The sequence below is a fragment of the Leuciscus leuciscus genome (genome assembly GCF_965113295.1).
Source record: "Leuciscus leuciscus genome assembly, chromosome: 15".
Classification (NCBI taxonomy): domain Eukaryota; kingdom Metazoa; phylum Chordata; class Actinopteri; order Cypriniformes; family Leuciscidae; genus Leuciscus; species Leuciscus leuciscus.
Genome location: NC_138739.1, coordinates 6,771,985 through 6,790,872, shown reverse-complemented (window position 1 = coordinate 6,790,872; position 18,888 = coordinate 6,771,985). Strand labels below are relative to the sequence as shown.

Below are 18,888 nucleotides of genomic sequence, written 5' to 3'. Positions count from 1 at the left end.
CTCATGATTTATTCAGAGGAATGCAAACTTTATGTATATTTTAAATATTTCAGCAGTGTACCGTATACAGCTTTATTTCTACTTTTTTAACAGGTGCTTCTTATAGCCTATCTGTAAAAACATTATGTATTTATTTATTTTTAATATTAACAATTAGTTTGTTTTTGTTTTTACAATATATTCCGGTATAAACAACATACAGCTAAAATATTATTAAAAAAAATATTTCTAAATTGTATTAACTCATAAAACTAACTCTGTTACATTTTATAGTTGCAGATATACTGCAAGAAAAATATACAATACCGTGTTAAGTTCGTGTTACAGATCACATGCAGAATCACATATATTCTTCTTGTTTATTATTACGTCAAGGATCTCACGATTTGGCATTTTTTCATTCCATTTGACTTTATGAATATACTAACGGGCAATCATAGTAATTAAATCAAATTTAAAACAAAAGATTTTTATCACCATCAAATGAAAAACATTTTAGTATAACATCAACTTCTTCAAAGTTAACAGGAATCACAGCTTTTCTTTGTAAGTAATTACTGAGTTCTCTCCAAAATATTTGGGTCTTGGGACACTCCTAAAATAGATGATTAATATTCTCAGGGGAACTTTTACAAAAAACACAAATATCTTTCCATGTTCACTTTAAAACGCTGTACCACAAGTGACTTTATTATGACTACATAAGAGTCCATGAAAGTAATGCTTGTATTTCCTCCGTGTTCCAATCACGTGCTTCGCAGAAGCCCCGCCCACAGCGCTGACTCTTCACTCGTGGTCTCCTCTGATTGGCTGCGCGTCCGGCCAATGAGTCTCAGCCATCTGTGCAGGAACACAACCGAGCCATATTTCACTGAGCATTAGCTCGAGCAGCATTCATTATTATATCAGGATCTTAATCTTAATATAGATCCTTTAACAGTGCAGAGATGCGGGTCGCTGCAGCCGTGTGCTTTATATCTGCACTGGCTTTCACTGTACATGCACATGTGTATTTTAACAGTTTTGATGTGTTTTACTGATTATTTCACGTCATCTGAGCTTCACCACTTTGAGCTCCAGTCGGCCACAACGTCCTGTAGATCTAATCAATAGCAATCACGATGTGATAATGTGTTATGTGTATGCCAGGTTAAAGAGATGTGTTTTTACTCTAGATTTAAACTGACAGAGTGTGTCCGCTTCACAAAGCTAGGAAGACTATTCCAGTGTTTTGGGTGATAAATAGGAAAAGGATCTCCCGCCTCCAGTGTATTTTGATATTCCAGTTATTATCAACTGGCCAGAACTGTGAGACTGCAGTGGATGTGAAGGACTATAAAGTGATAAAAGCTCAAGTACTGAGGAGCAAACCATTCAGGGCCTTTACAGTAACAACACAGGCAAACATTATACATGTGATTTACGGGTGGATAAACAGCTTCTGCTGGATGTTTGTCGTCTCTGTGTGTGTCAGTAGTTTGTGGCTGAAGCGTTTCTTCATTTTCTCTCCTGCTAATAAGAAGCTCACAATCTTCCACTCCACACAAAACATCTTTACACTGAAATAAAGTGAATCCATCAACAGTCAAATAAGAGTCACAGGTCAGAGGTCAAATATGATTGACAGCTCACAGCACTAAATAACACACCAGTAGATACAGATATCTAATCCAATATTTCACTCTTCTGCTATTAGTTTTCATTCAGGGCCAAAATTCATTTGAAAATGTAAGATCAGCAAAAGCTTGTTGATTTTCGTGATGTGAAAGGAGACGGATGTGTGAGCGGAAACTGACTGAGGTTGGGGGAGGATTCACACACAACCAGATACATATCTCAGTTCAGTCGTGTTTTCAGACATTTTAAGGGTTGCTATCATGTTTTTTTTTCACTGAACCGATGAATAAAATGTTTCTCAAATTAGTTTAGTTTGTGGCATCAAGTTAGTAAAATAAATAAAAAAGTATTTTTATTGTCATGATTCCTGTCTTGTGTTCCTCTTGTCTTGTGTGCACTTTTGTTGTTTCCTGTTCTGTGTCATGTTTTGTAGTCCTTTGTAGTTTTTCTTGTTTATTAGTCCCCCAGGTGTTTCTGATTAGCCACGCCCCTTGTTATCTTGTTTAGCTTGTTGGCCTTTTGTATTTAAAGGGGTCATATAATGGTACATGCACTTTTACAAGTTGGTTGTACTGAAATGTGTGTTGGCAGTGCCTGTACACAACCATCATAAAATGATAAAAATCCATCCAGTGGTCTTTTTTAATCTCCTTATATGTTTTCCCCTCTCTCAAATCGAGCCGTCTGACCGTGACGATCCCACGATTGTTGATTGACAGCAGCGTTTCAACACAGACCCGCCCTCGCTCGTGAGCGAGCTGTCTGTCATCATAGTCCGCACGGTAGGGATGGGGAAATGAAGCCTCATGAATCTCTGAGGCTTTCCCCTGACTGTTCCGGGAAAAGATTCAAAGCTTCGAGAGTGTCGAGAACTGGTCGAGAAGAGCGCCATCTGGTGCTTATTTAAAATAAAGCAGCCAGAAGCCTGTGTTAAAAGCTCTGGCAGATGAAGCAACCACAACACACTCCATAGTTTCAATGTTATGTGCACAAATAAAAGCCTTACATGTTTGTGTTTGATTTGTTCATTAAAAAAAATCATTTTCCCATTAAAGTGTGACAATAAAATATAATAGCTTATAAGTTTATATGATTCAATAAAATTTAATGTAGGCCTTCTCTCTCTCTCTCTCTCTCTCTCTCTCTCTCTCTCTCTCTCTCTCTCTCTCTCTCTCTCTCTCTCTCTCTCTCTTTACACACACACACACACACACACACACACAATGAATAAGGACATTGTCTGATAGGATCATCTGTTATTAAATGTCAATATCAATCATTGAAAATATCAACCAGACTGAGGCAACAATGACTCGTTAAATACGATCTGGAGTTCGAGCCTTCTGACACCCGAAGCGAAACACGCACGTGACTGGACAGAAAGTGAGGCTTCGTTTGTCATCGATCACGTGACTCTAGTAAACCAATACACGCCTCGATACGGGGCTTCACTAGAAATTGTGTCGCTTATGTGATACGCGCATCGAAGCTTCAGTGTCATATGTAACATCACTACCGCACGGTCATTGTTGATACGCTGGAGCACTGTCTATGAGCAGAATGGCGTCTAAGCGATTGTGGTGTTCTGTTCTCGGGTGTAATAACGAACACAGCAGTCATTTTGATGTTTCTAAATCCGAACCGCTGAAGACGCAGTGGCTGAGTTTTGTTTTCGAAGGGAATATTCCCCACGATCAACGTCAATGCTTTCATGTTTGAGCGAATCATTGAACATTGAAAAAGGTATTAGCTCCTGTCTGAGTATGTTGTTTATGCGCCTAATGACTGTCATAGTCTCACAGACTGGTTATTTTTCAAACAGATCAGTAAAATGTTAGTGCTTCAGTCCTGACAGTTGTACCTAACACTGCATAGATAACGTTACGCATCACGGACAAGCCTACATTTACCGAAAAAAAGTTTTTCATGACCATTAGCTGTAACATCAATCTGTCAGTGAACTAACGTATACATCAGTAAACACATAGCGATCATATCTCACTACTCTACCCTGCCAGTACATACAAAGATAGATCAAAGTGACATTACGTTAACCAAACATTCAGAAAAGGCCTGTTTTCCGACTCCTGTTCAAATTGATACGGTTGCACAGTGTCCTCAGAGACTCCCGCTGCCATTCTTCAAAATATAACGTTACCCTCAACTGTTGTCAAGGCAACACTCCACGTGTGTTGTTGCGGCAAAACGCCCACAGAACAGAGGGGCGGGGTGAGCAAAGCTCATTATCATTTAAAGACACATGCACTTAAACAGCGTGCTGAAAACAGAGCTGTTTTTGACCAGGTAAAATTAGTGATTTCTTACAATACTAATGAGAATTTTTAATTAAAGTATATTACAAACTTTTAATTTAGACCCTAAAGAATTATATTAGCTTGTACAAAAATGGCATTATATGACCCCTTTAAGGCTTTATGGCTTCAGTTGTTTCCATTTTTCTACAGAATTTAGTGATGGTGAAATTAAGCTTTGTGAAGCACCGGGGCTTTCCTCCTCGACTGTATCGCAAAATGGTTCATTACTCGAAGCTTTTCAACACGCTCAGTTTGAACTTCAGCAGATCGTTTTGATCATGGCTGTGTCCGAAATCCAAAACCCTTTTACCCTTTTGTAAATTTTTTGGACATCCTCAGATCTCAGTCATATGTTTGACGAAATGGCATCGGGCGAAACGTCCTCAGATGAAAGCGTAGAAGTTTCGAAGTTAGCTAAATAACACATTGCAACTATAGCTAGCTTGTATGTTGGCAAACTACGGTGAAGTTAAAGAAATCTTTTGAGCTGGACTGTGTTTTTATAAGCACAACGCTGCATTGTGTTCAGAGGTTACCAGTGAAACAGCTTTATTTCTGCTGATCCATAAGCGCCATCTACTGTCAGAGAGTCCATTACATTTCCATTCGGCCCGTCGCTGTTTTTCTGCAGACCGATGTGAAAAATGTCATGTTCTCTTCTGTATAGAACTGAACCAGTGTAACATAAGTTAATTCTGTAAGAATAAAATATATCTGGTACAGCTTACCTTCAGTCTCAAAAAAAAAAAAAAAAAAAAAACTAAAAGTTGTACAACAAACAACCTTAACAACCATATAGTGGAAAATTAAGTTGGTATTCCAATCAAAGCATTGAGCTTTTTTTTTTTTTTTTTTTTGCAGCAGATAAAGCAGAGCGAATCCTCTTTTCACTCCTGACTAATTGAAAACAGGCCACCATTAACAAGAGATTTGACACTTCCAGATGGAGGATAGACATTAGGATTAATAAAAGAAAAAAGAAAGGTCAAAGACATGAAGCATGAGCAAATGAGGGGGATTCTACAGAACGGCAGGTATTTGTGTCCCTCATCAATTAACATTGCCACTGTTTTTCAGAATCAGAATCAGAAAGAGCTTTATTGCCAGGCATACGAGGAATTTGTTTTGGTGACAGAAGCTTCCACAGTACAAACAGAATAACAGTGACAGGACACAGATAATAAAAATAATAAAAATAGAATTAGTAAAATACACAATATACAAAAAAATTATAAAAAAAATAAATAAAATACACAATATACAAAAAAATAGACAATAGATGATATGTACAGGATGCTATGTATGATACGTACAAATGCAAGGAGATGTAAATAATAAGTGTGGTGTGTTAAATAAATAAATGTATAACTAGTGTTGTGTATTGCACATGTTTATTGCTAAGTGGGGGCATTAACTGCTCATGAGGTGGATTGCCTGAGGGAAGAAACTGTTCCTGTGCCTGGCTGTTCTGTTGCTCAGTGCTCAGTAGCGCCGACCAGATGGCAACAGTTCAATGAGGAAGAGGTCTGGGTGTGACGGGTCCAGGATGATTCTAACAGCTCTTTTACTCACTCTGGATGAGTACAGCTCTTGGAGAGTGGGGAGGCGTGTGCCAGTGATTTGCTCAGCAGTTTGGACTATCCACCGTAGTCTTCTGAGGTCTGATTTGGTAGCTTAGCTGAACCAGACAGTTGTAGAAGTGCAGAGGATGGATTCAGTGACTGCAGAGTAGAATTGTATCAGCAGCTCCTGTGGCAGGTTGAACTTCTTCAGCTGGCGAGGGAAAGTACAGTCTCTGCTGGGTCAATGTGAGTGTCCCACTTCAGGTCCTGAGAGATGGTAGTGCTCAAGAACCTGAATGACTCCACAGTGCTGTTCATGATGGTGAGAGGGGGGAGTGCAGGGGGTTTCTCCTAAAGTCCACGATCATCTCCACTGTTTTGAGTGTGTTAAGCTCAAGGTTGTTATAACTGCACCAGATGCCAGCTGTTCAACTCCAGTCTGTAGGCAGACTCGTCACCGTCCTGGATGAGGCCGATAAGTGTGGTGTCGTCTGCAAACTTCAGGAGTTTGACAGAGGGGTCTTTTGCAGTGCAGTTGTTGGTGTACAGGGAGAAGAGCAGTGGAGAGAACGCCCTGGGGGCGCCAGTGCTGGATGAGGATTTTCCCAGCCTCACTAGCTGTTGCCTGTCGGTCAGGAAGCTGGTGATCCACTGACAGATGGAGGCGGGCACAGGGAGCTGGGTTAATTTGGACAGGAGTAGTCTACTTATAGTTGTCTATATGGGGTAGCTTGTGTCACTTTTGATTTATGACCCCCTGATTTATGGTTTTATGACATATTTTATGACAGGATATGTCCATATATGGGGGTTTTATGACCAACAGGTGGTATGTGACATTTGACCATAAGTGGTTCCGGGGGGGGGTTATGGTTATGTGTTTATGACTGCAATCTGCTTGGTGTGACAAGGAAAGCAAATGTTTTTTCAGGGGGTGTTTTTATTATTGCAGGATTATGTCCACAGAATGATGAAATTATGAACATGAAGAGATCTGCCATGGATTTGGTTTTCGGATGGTGATGCATCGTCCATAATGTCTGTGGAGAGAATGAAACGGGTTTAACCCCCTGAGGTCGGCTGTATCGCCGGCGATACCAGCTCGCTTTTTTTTTATCAGTGTAAAAGAAACTCATAAATACTCTGTTGACTTTGATTTTCCATAGGAGTTTCATACATCAATCGATTCTGTTAAATGTGTATTATTTTTGTGTATACTCACAATAAAAACACAGTGTTGTGCTTTTTGCCAAATAAAGAAAAATAAACACGAAGCGAGTTCTGCCTTCTTTCTGCCAGTGAAGTCCATTCTGAAACGCGTCCGAAAATGAACAATAACTCAGCGAATACTCAGTCAAACAGGCATACAGACACACAGGCATGAAGCTTGAATTCTCTTCTTTTAAATGGAGTAATTTATATAAAAAACAAATATTCTCATCTTGTGTAATCTGTATTAAAAGAGAGCGATTCCAGTCGAGCTCATCTCAGCTCATTACGTTTTAATCGGCCCCGCCCACGGAGAGCGCGCGCTATTCAAACGCAAATGACTGAGACGATCCCATACAAACTGTGAACACCCACATATCAGCTCGAGAAAACACATCAAGTTTATTCAGATAAGTGTACTTGTCTACACTGTCTCGCAGCGCTGTGAGGAATAATAATAATGGAAAACGTACCTCAGAAGTGCTGGTATTTCGAGGAGCAACGGATGGAATACTGTAGTAAGTTTGTTTTTTTCATTCTCAAGTAAATCGCGTTTCTGTTTGTGAATGAACGGCAGAGATGCGCTGTTTACCACAACTCGCAAAAAGACAGTTTAAATTTGAATTGCGTTTCTGTGTGTGAATGAATGATCTGCTTTTAGCAAACTATTTTGCTATACTGAGTAAAAATCGACTGAAATATGTTGAAATAAAATGTATTTGTATAAGCAACGTATTAAACTGCAAATTAACATTTATATTCCTTATAATAAAAACGAAAGACCTATGTTACAGACAAATGAAAGACGACATTACATTGATTAGTTTTGGATAGATTACACATTTTTACTGTAAAATATCTGCCACCACAAATAAGCTTTTGTTTGCCAATTTTTGCTAATATGTTAAATATAGTATGTTTTGTCAATGTAGGCTATATTCGAAGTAATGAATCCTTAACTTTGAAATATGTATGATAAAATGTATACTTTAGTTTTTACAAAGAAAGATTACACTTCAATTGTTGTTGTAATTGTAACCTTTTTAATAAAAAAAATATATTTACAAGGTAGATGTAAACAAATTTTAAAAGGTAAATATAAGCCTTTTCTTTAAATCATTTTTATTGTGTTTTATTATTGACAAATTTGGGGAGAGGATACATATTCCAAAACTGAAAATACAGTATGAGAATTAACTGCACAATTACTAGACATGTTTTCCTTGGATATTATACAATTTGCAAGCACAATTTGTGAAAAAATTTAATTAAATAAAAAAATTGACATGCTTCCAACTGTGAACCAATTTTATATATATTGATCTTGCATTCTTTCTTGTGGCTATAGGTGACACACCTGAATGAATGGCTCATTAAGTATGCGGGCCCCATTGTCTCCTGAGGTGTGAACCACTACATATGCATGATGCTGTTGAATGGTTGACGCCCCTTGCGCATATTGCCTTTACAAACAAAAAGTGTTTTACAAGATTTAAATCAATGTATTGTGTTATGTGAATGATAAGGGCAGGATGATTTTCACATCATTTTGAAGAAAAAACTCTAGGCAACGACATCCATTAGTCAAAAGTCTTATTGTCACATATTTAGTATGTGTTTTGTGGCCTTATTTCAGAAACTTTAGTTTTTAGTTTTTTCAATAACCATGCATAAACATTATTCTCTCAAAAATACAAACATGTACATGCATGTTGCTCACATATTATGGTAGCCCTGTTTGTGCTAAATAGAGTGTAATTATACCTTTGCCATTAATATGTTTATAAGCAACTGAAAAAAGCACAAATGTCAGGGCATGTCAGAACATCTCAAGGACCCCAAAAACCCCTCAGACCCCAGAGGGTTAAGAAATAGCAATGCTGATAAATAAAGCATAGAAAATAACAGATATATGAAATTAGATGTTTATTAAGTATAAGTATTTTAAAGTAAGTTTTAAACATATGTTGAACTTATATATAATAATGAGGTGATCCTTATGCATCCACAGCACTTTGAATCTTTCTGAGAGAATGCAACGGGTTTAAGAAATAGCAATGATTACAAATAAAAACATGTAAAATATGTGAGATAAGAATACAATTAAGCATTTTAAAGTTAGTTTTAATCTTTTAAACACCACAGTGAAATTTACTTTTTCCTCTGAGTTTAAGAAATAATTCCATTAGGCTATTGTTAAATAAAATAAAAACATATAAATATATATGAGATAAGAATACAATTATTAATTATTTAAAAGATAGGTTTAAGCTTTTTAAAATGACTTGAAGTGAACTTCACAGCTCAAACTGACAAGCGAGGCAACGTTGATAAAGGTTCTTCTGTTAAATACAGATTATCAGAATGTATTTAAACCAATCAGACTTTATATCGACCTATGCTATTAAAAGTTTCAACTAAATCAATTGTATACGTCATATCGAAGTGTATGTAGGTGTGAAACAGCGATGCAACTGTAAACGGCTTGAACTGTTATGCGTTATGCTACAGTCAACACGCGGGGATTTTAAATATTAATAAAAAGATTTTACAGGGGAAATTAAATAAAACATATTATTCATTTTATTTATAAAAACAAGGTTTTGTTGATAAAGGTTCTGCTGTTGTAACACTATGGTGTTACGTAAAATTGTAACACTATGGTGAATGATAGGAGGAAGCAGGATCCACGTGCAGCAGACTTTATTTAAACAAACTCAAAACTTGACAAAGACAGACTCAGACTAGGGAACAGAACAACCAACAAACAACATCAAGAACTCACAAAGACTGAAACTAGACACAGGGCTTAAATACACAGTGAAACAAGAAACAAATTAGAAACACCTGGGGAGACTAATAAACAAGAAAAACTACAAAGGACTACAAAACATGGCACAGGACAGGAAATTACAAATGTCCACACAAGACAAGGGGAACACAAGACAGGAATCGTAACAGAGCCATGATTTCGAATCGATTGAAAATGATTATGGTCTTATCAAAGCTACTGTGTACCCCCGCGTAAATTACTACACCCGGTTCTCCCTTACAGATGCGGCGGAAAACTCATGTTCCCGTTATGCCGTACCTGTGCGCACGACCAAAACCAGTTAACGATCTGTAGCCATACGGACGAGGAGAGGGCGCTCTCAGGGTGTTGGGTTAGTATCGAGCTTTTAAAAGCCATCGAGAAGGGCTATGTGGTGGCCAGGATAGACGAAGTGTGGCATTTTCCACAGCAGTCAGATACGTTGTTTTGCGACTACATGAAGACGTTTGCAGCAAGCGTCGGGGTATCCGTCGAATGTCGTCACGGACCCCGAAAAGATCGAACACAACCCTGCTCAGAGGGCCAACAACAAGATACTGCTGAATAGTCTGTGGGGTGGTTCTCGATGAGGGAGGATCTACCAATGACCATTATGGTGAATGAACCTGAAGAATTCACCAGAATTGTCTCAGATGTAGCTCTTGTCCAGTCCAGTATTTATCTCCAGAAAAAAAGGAGCACGGGATAAATTGTCATGTCCGCAAGACTTTGTAAGCATCTAACACTGTTAAAACTGCTACATAAAGCCACACCTAAACACCGTCGTCTTATTTTACAATCGGCGTCCGACAAATTAATTTTAACGCTGTGTGAAGTGGAGCTTAACATCCTCTATGGTACGATTCCTGTCAGTCATCATCAGTACCGAAAACTGAAAAAGAAAAAAGGCGAAATTAAATTTGTCGCCAATAAAAAATGTGCCATATTGGCCAAGAAACGTATCTTCAACCAGAGAGGGGGATTTCTTCTACCGCTCCCGAGTGTACCGTACCCTTTATTTCAAGCTTAATAGCCGCTAGACGGGGGTGATGATGGAGTATGATGAGAAAATGTATTTAGTCCCACAGCATCAACTGGAAAAGTTGAAATCTGGAAATGGTCGTGGGAATATTCAATGATCTGGATACGTCCAGAAGAAATATTTTACTCAGGAACGATTTGGATCAACACGAAAAACTCAAGCGTTACACAAATCTCCTGACCAGGTTTTTAACCCCCTGAGGTCGGCTGTATCGCTGGCGATACCAGCTCGCTTTTTTTTTTATCAGTGTAAAAGAAACTCATAAATACTCTGTTGACTTTGATTTTCCATAGGAGTTTCATACATCAATCGATTCTGTTAAATGTGTATTGTTTTTGTGTATACTCACAATAAAAACAAAGTGTTGTGCTTTTTGCCAAATAAAGAAAAATAAACACGAAGCGAGTTCTGCCTTCTCTCTGCCAGTGAAGTCCATTCTGAAACGCGTCCAAAAATGAACAATAACTCAGCGAATACTCAGTCAAACAGACATACAGACACACAGGCATGAAGCTTGAATTCTCTTCTTTTAAATGAAGTAATTTATATAAAAAACAAATATTCTCATCTTGTGAAATCTGTATTAAAAGAGAGCGATTCCAGTCGAGCTCATCTCAGCTCATTACGTTTTAATCGGCCCCGCCCACGGAGAGCGCGCGCTATTCAAACGCAAATGACTGAGACGATCCCATACAAACTGTGAACACCCACATATCAGCTCGAGAAAACACATCAAGTTTATTCAGATCATTGTAGCTACTTGTCTACACTGTCTTGCAGCGCTGTGAGGAATAATAATAATGGAAAACGTACCTCAGAAGTGCTGGTATTTCGAGGAGCAACGGAGGGAATACTGTAGTAAGTTTTTTTTCATTCTCAAGTAAATCGCGTTTCTGTGTGAATGAATGAACGGCAGAGATGCGCTGTTTACCACAACTCGCAAAAAGACAGTTTAAATTTGAATTGCGTTTCTGTGTGTGAATGAATGATCTGCTTTTAGCAAACTATTTTGCTATACTGAGTAAAAATCGACTGAAATATGTTGAAATAAAATGTATTTGTATAAGCAACGTATTAAACTGCAAATTAACATTTATATTCCTTATAATAAAAACGAAAGACCTATGTTACAGACAAATGAAAGACAACATTTCGTTGATTAGTTTTGGATAGATTACACATTTTTACTGTAAAATATCTGCCACCTCAAATAAGCTTTTGTTTGCCAATTTTTGCTAATATGTTAAATATAGTATGTTTCGTCAATGTAGGCTATATTCGAAGTAATGAATCCTTAACTTTGAAATATGTATGATAAAATGTATACTTTAGTTTTTACAAAGAAAGATTACACTTCAATTGTTGTTGTAATTGTAACCTTTTTAATAAAAAAAATATATTTACAAGCTAGATGTAAACAAATTGTAAAAGGTAAATATAAGCCTTTTCTTTAAATCATTTTTATTGTGTTTTATTATTGACAAATTTGGGGAGAGGATACATATTCCAAAACTGAAAATACAGTATGAGAAATAACTGCAAAATTACTAGACATGTTTTCCTTGGATATTATACAATTTGCAAGCAAAATTTGTAAAAAATAAAAAATAAATAATTGACATGCTTCCAACTGTGAACCAATTTGGTAGAATATATATATATATATATATATATATATATATATATATATATATATATATATATATATATATATATTGATCTTGCATTCTTTCTTGTGGCTATAGGTGACACACCTGAATGAATGGCTCATTAAGTATGCGGGCCCCATTGTCTCCTGAGGTGTGAACCACTACATATGCATGATGCTGTTGAATGGTTGACGCCCCTTGCGCATATTGCCTTTACAAACAAAAAGTGTTTTGCAAGATTTAAATCAATGTATTGTGTTATGTGAATGATAGGGGCAGGATGATTTTTCACATCATTTTGAAGAAAAAACTCTAGGCAACGACATCCATTAGTCAAAAGTCTTATTGTCACATATTTAGTATGTGTTTTGTGGCCTTATTTTAGAAACTTTAGTTTTTAGTTTTTTCAATAACCATGCATAAACATTATTCTCTCAAAAATACAAACATGTACATGCATGTTGCTCACATATTATGGTAGCCCTGTTTGTGCTAAATAGAGTGTAATTATACCTTTGCCATTAATATGTTTATAAGCAACTGAAAAAAGCACAAATGTCAGGGCATGTCAGAACATCTCAAGGACCCCAAAAACCCCTCAGACCCCAGAGGGTTAACAATTGTTAACCCTCTGGGGACCAAAAACGCGCCCGCGCGTTTTGCTCGGTTTTTTTTTTAGCAATGAAAAATAAACACAAAATGCTCTGTTCATTTTGATCTTTCATTTTCGTGTAATACATCAATCGATCCTGTTCAGTTTCTATTTTTTTTCTGTATACTCACAATACAAATAAAGTGTTTTGCTTTTTGACAAATAAAGAAAAACTAACATGATGCTATTTCTGCCTTCTCTCTGTCAGTAAACTCCCATTTGAAACGCGTTCGAAAATTACGACTTTTCATTTGTTTTCAGTCATCTTCTGTGTTCCTTGTTCAGATACCCGCCACTTGTTTTTTTAGATCTGTCTACCTGCCTTTTGGGATTTACTATTAAACTTTGTCGTTTGGAACTATCTTCATCGTCTTCGTCTGCCTGCTTGCTTGCCAACACCTGTGACAATTATTTATGCATTTCCAGTTATGCATTTATGCTACATCAGAACTGCATTAATCAGTCTGTGTAAATTAATCAAAATACCACTTCAGATGCTAAAAAAACTAAACAGAACAAAAAAAAATGCATTAAGAATTTTACATTAAAGTTCACATAAAATACCCTTATAGAGGTAAAAATGCCCCAAAAAGGTACAAATCTATACCATAATGGAAAAGTAAATTTCTGCCGCTGCTGCAAACTAACCACACAGAATTTGAAAAGCTCCAGGAGTCAGCTGTCCATGATATATTTGATACATTGAGCAAAATTGTTAACAAAACATGTAAACATGATAAAATATGATTGACAGCACACAACACTAAATAACACACCAGTATACAGATATCTAATCCAATAGTTTATTCTTTAGTTTTCATACAGGCCCATAAATGTAAGATCAGGAAAAGCTTGTTGATTCTCATGATGTTAAAGGAGATGGACATGTGAAACGGAAACTGTGACTGAAGCAACAACCAGATAAATATCACAGTTCAGTCGTGTTTCAGCTCAATCTGAGTGTTTCAGACATTTTAAGGGTTACTATTGTGGCCTTTCAGTGAACCGATGAAGAAAATGTTAGTTTTGCTCTGTTTGTGGCGTCTGGTTGGTGAGTTTTAAATGTGTTTTTATGGATTTTGTCTTTGTACTGCTGCAGAATATGATTCACTTCACATTTACATGATTAAAAGTATTTTAGGGAAGCTTCATCAAACCAACATCAAGTGTTTTTAAAGCTTTAATCTGTGAAAAACTCTGTTCTTCAGGAGTGTTTGGTGATGATGAAGTGAAGTCAGTGTCTGTGCGAGAGGGAAATTTTGTCACTCTTAACTCTGATCTTACTGAAATGAAGGATGATGATGTGATTCAGTGGAGATTTGGAGATGAAAACACTTTAATAGCTGAAATCAATAAACGGGCCGTCAGAATCATTGTATATAATGGTGGGAGATTCGGAGACAGACTGAAGCTGGACAATCAAACTGGATCTCTGACCATCACAAACACTAGAACTAGAGCCTCTGGGCTTTATAAACTACAGATCAACAATGAGATCAAGAGTTTCAGTCTCACTGTCATTAGTGAGTTAAATATTTGCTTCACCTGTTTTATATTTCAATGACCACAAACTGTAATTAACCATTTAACTTTTTGTTTGTTCAGTTGTTTTATGTTACTCATTTCAAATTTATATTTAAAACTATTTACTATAAAAATTTAAATAAACTGTTAATCTGAGATGAACTCTGTTTGTTCTTCAGGTGCGGCTTCTTCTAGAGGTGCAAAAATGTTGGTGTCAGTGAAGGAGGGAGAACCTGTCACTCTCGAAATGCCCTTTCTCCAAATTCTGGATAATGATCTGATTCAGTGGAGGATAATTGGAGATGAAATCACTTTAATAGCTGAAATCAATAAACGGGCCGACAGAATCACTGTATATGATGATGTTCTTGATGGGAGATTCAGAGACAGACTGAAGCTGGACAATCAAACTGGTTCTCTGACCATCACAAACACCACAACTGAACATGCTGGATATTATGAACTACAGATCCACCATATGTGGACATCTCACTGTCTATAGTGAGTTAAATATTTGTTTTACCATGTTTTATTTTTAATTACAAAATACAATATTAATCCACACACCATTTTGCTTCTTTCTGATGTTTTAAATTATTCATTTCGAAATTAAATTAAAAACTATATACCATCACTGAGTCATTTAAAAGTCTTAATCTGTGACAAACCCTTTTTCCATTTGTTCTTCATGTGTTTGTGTTTGATGATACAGTTGAAATATCAGTGATGGAGGGAGATTCAGTCTCTCTAAACTCTTCTCTTACTGAAATGAAGGATAATGATCTGATTCAGTGGAGGATAATTGGAGATGAAAACACTTTAATAGCTGAAATCAATAAACGGGCCGACAGAATCACTGTATATGATGATGTTCTTGATGGGAGATTCAGAGACAGACTGAAGCTGGACAATCAAACTGGATCTCTGACCATCACAAACACCACAACTGAACATGCTGGAGGTTATAAACTACAGATCAACAGTGAGATCAAGGGTTTCAGTCTCACTGTCTACGGTGAGTTTATTATTGTTTTCATTTATTTTATTTATTGCAACATTAAAGTAAATCTGAAGAAGTATAAAATTACTTAAAATGTCTAAATAGCTTTTTTTCAGGTTAATATTTAACTTTCTATTTCAGATTGTTTTAAATGCTCTACTTTTAATAATCTTGGTTCCTCACATGTTTCTTCCTCTGCTTGAATATCTTCATTCATCCTCATTTATCTTTATTCTCTCATGTTTTCCAGCTCGTCTGCCTGTTCCTGTCATCAGCAGTAACTCTTCACACTGTTCTTCATCATCATCATCATGTTCATTGGTGTGTTCATCAGTGGTGAATGTGAGTCATGTGACTCTCTCCTGGTATAAAGGAATCAGTGTATTGTCCAGCATCAGTGTGTGTGATCTCAGCATCAGTCTCTCTCTACCTCTGGAGGTGGAATATCAGGATAAAAACACCTACAGCTGTGTGCTGAACAATCCCATCAGCAACCAGACCACACATCTGGACATCAACACACTCTGTCACACATGTTCAGGTACGCCAGTGCTGATATTAGTGTTTATTGACTGATCTGATCTCAGTTTGATGTGTTTATTCCTCAGACTCTGTCCACTGTTGTGGTCCTACTGAAGCTGTGATCCGATTGGTCCTCTCTGCTCTGGTGGGCGTGGCTACTGTCATTATTGTGGTTTATGAGATCAGGGGCCGTATTCACAAAGAATTTTAAGGCTAAAAGTAGCTCCTAACTGTCGAATTTAGGAGCAACTCCTAAAAATAATGGGCGTGTCACTCCTAACTTTAGGACTCCTAATTTTTTTGACTAAGAGTAATTCACGAAGCATTTTAGCCCTAAAAGTAGCACCTAAGCCTGGGACAGCTTAAAAGAAGTCGAGAGGACTCCTAACTCACTAAGACCTATTCACAAACCGCTTTTTGTGGCATTTCACGTTGCGATGTTTTGAAATGCGTATGCGGCGGCAACAGGAGCTTCCAATCGCGAGGGAACAATTTTGCATTGTAGGCATAACTAGGGATGCAATAACGCCACCAACAACAACCAAAACTAGGCTACTAAACTAATTGTAACATTTAATTATACATTAAAATTAAAATGTTCTTCTCTTTGCAAACGTAGGCAGAGGCATATAGTGACAGATTAATTCAATAATGTTGCAAAGATATTGCATCAATCCATATGTTTCATTAGGCTACTAGGCTATTTGTTTTGCCTTACTCTTTATACATTTAGGCTATTTATTCAGTTATTCATCATCTTCCGTCCTTCACACTACTTGTGTAGCACACACATTCTCAGACCTGTCACCTGTCACTCATCATCGTAGGGGAGGTGTTTGGAATCATTCCCGCGTTACAATCATCAGCCAATCAAGGTGGTCACTTCAGTCTAGCTCGTGCATGAGTAATGACGTCATCCATAGCAACGAAGACTCACTCTTAGTTTAGGAGTTGTCATTATTCTTTACTAAGAGTAGGTCTGAAAGGCGTTGTGAATAACTTTTAAGAGAAAACTCCTAGCTAAAATCTTTTAGTGCGATTTAGGAGTACTCCTAGTGGTAAGATAAAATGCTTTGTGAATACGGCCCCAGATCCAGAAGAGCTGAATGAGATCAAGCACATATTCACACATCAGGTACATGGTTGATGATGTCATTTCTCATATTACTATTTTTCTTATAATTTATTATCTCATCATTTATTAATCTTAATTTATTTGTAATGACTTTTTATATTAATTTGTTGGCATTTATTTATTTTTTTTTTATTTTTTTTAGGTGGCTCATTTTCACCTTAGAAAATAATTTGAGAAGAAACTCATTAATACTCGAAGTGTCAAATGTGAGTGTTAGTCGTGATAAATACTGATGATTACCAAATATTGCGTTGCTTACTCTATATTAGTTAATATAATTCGCATTGCTTTCCTTTTTAACTATTTTTTTTTTTTTACAATCCTATCTTTGTTGCAACCCAGGCTCATTGGAAATACGTTACTCTGACTAAATTTTTGCAGAACCTGAAATACGTACCTCCTGGTACGTTTCCCTGCACTTTTCGGGTGAAACGTCCACTAGAGGCGCTAATGGGGTATCATTCTCCGTTCCAGATGCGTGTTTATTAAAGGGATAGTTCACTTTGAAATTAAATTTTGGTATGTTTTAGCTTACCTCAAGGGCATCCAAGATGTAGGTGTCTTTGTTTCCGCAGTAGTTTCAATTTTGATATTTTTAGGTCAAACCGTTCTTGTCTGTCAGTCATATAATGCAGGTCGATGGTCACTTGTCTCAAACAGCATGCACAGAGTCCAAATTAAAACAATTCCCCGTCGTCCAAATTAAACAATTCCCCATCGTAAGTACACATTGATGGCCTAAGACACGAAACGAGCGGTTTGTGTGAGAAAACGAACAGTATTTATATCGTTTTTACCTCTTGAACTCAGCCACGTCCAAGTGATCTGAGAGCGCGGGCGGGTATAGATATATACAATAGATGTCGCCTTGGCTACGGTTTCGCATTGTTTAATTTGGACGACGGGGAATTGTTTTAATTTGGACTCTGTGCATGCTGTTTGAGACAAGTGACCATCGACCTGCATTATATGACTGACAGACAAGAACGGTTCGACCTAAAAATATCAAAATTGAAACTACTGCGGAAAAAAAGACACCTACATCTTGGATGCCCTTGAGGTAAGCTAAAACATACCAAAATTTAATTTCAAAGTGAACTATCCCTTTAAAAGTTTATAAAAGCGAAAATATGAGTAAATTATGTTCAGACTTCTCAGGATACACTCATTTTAATATAAATTAGGAATTATTTCCACGCTTTTAAGGTGCCACAACAACCCAGTCTCACGGCAGTTCTTGAAATGGTCACGTAATTTAGTCTATTGATTCGTGACACGGACACGAACACGTTTATTTCGTTATTTTCGTGATATCAGGATGTTTTTTAAACTAATATATTTCAGTGTGAAGCATCTTTCGTGATCACAGCACGATTCTTTCTGCCTGTCGGGCTGCAGCAGAGAAGCTGTTTAATCAACATTTATTCACGAGATCTTATGTTATCATGGTTTATGTATTTTTATTGATATTTTTTTAATTATATTTTATCAGTAGGAAATCGCGCTGAAGAAGTCTCGTTCCGATTCATCGCGATATTTGGCATCAGTTCACGTGTGCCAGATGTTGGTAAGTAGAAAATACGCTGTTCTAATAATGTTTGATACAATGCCTTTTCTGTTTGTCGATATTAATCAGATTAGCTCACGTTCAGTCACTGCATTATATCTGTCATCGCCACGGAGGCTTTGCGTTTCATTGCTTTCTAATTCAAAACAGGGTGATTAAACACTGTCTGTCACGTGACGTGCTATAAGCCTATAACGTTACCTTCAATCAGTTAATCATATTCATATCAGATTTAACCCTCTGAGGTCTGAGGGGTTTTTGGGGTCCTTGAGATGTTCTGAC

The 18,888-nt window shown here is 37.0% G+C and overlaps 2 protein-coding genes and 1 long non-coding RNA gene across 3 annotated transcripts in view; 2 read left to right on the top strand and 1 right to left on the bottom strand.

Annotated features, from left to right (window-relative positions):
- The window catches only part of LOC309476450, a 115,940-nt gene extending 98,933 nt beyond the window's left edge, over positions 1-17,007 (bottom strand). Inside the window, exon 1 of the long non-coding RNA XR_014198161.1 lies at positions 16,817-17,007. This is a non-coding gene — a long non-coding RNA (uncharacterized lncRNA). The remainder of the gene's footprint in view (positions 1-16,816) is intronic.
- LOC309474951 (uncharacterized protein) overlaps positions 1-18,888 on the top strand; it is a gene marked incomplete at both ends in the record, with an annotated part of 355,810 nt that overhangs the window by 172,480 nt on the left and 164,442 nt on the right. The window lies entirely within an intron of this gene.
- On the top strand, positions 13,439-16,115 carry LOC309474886 (CD48 antigen-like; the record flags this gene model as incomplete). Its single annotated transcript, XM_082137505.1, has 6 exons — positions 13,439-13,451; positions 14,067-14,161; positions 14,562-14,589; positions 15,095-15,397; positions 15,633-15,923; positions 15,991-16,115. The coding sequence occupies 6 exons, from the start codon at positions 13,439-13,441 to the stop codon at positions 16,113-16,115; spliced, it is 855 nt and encodes a 284-aa protein (XP_081993631.1).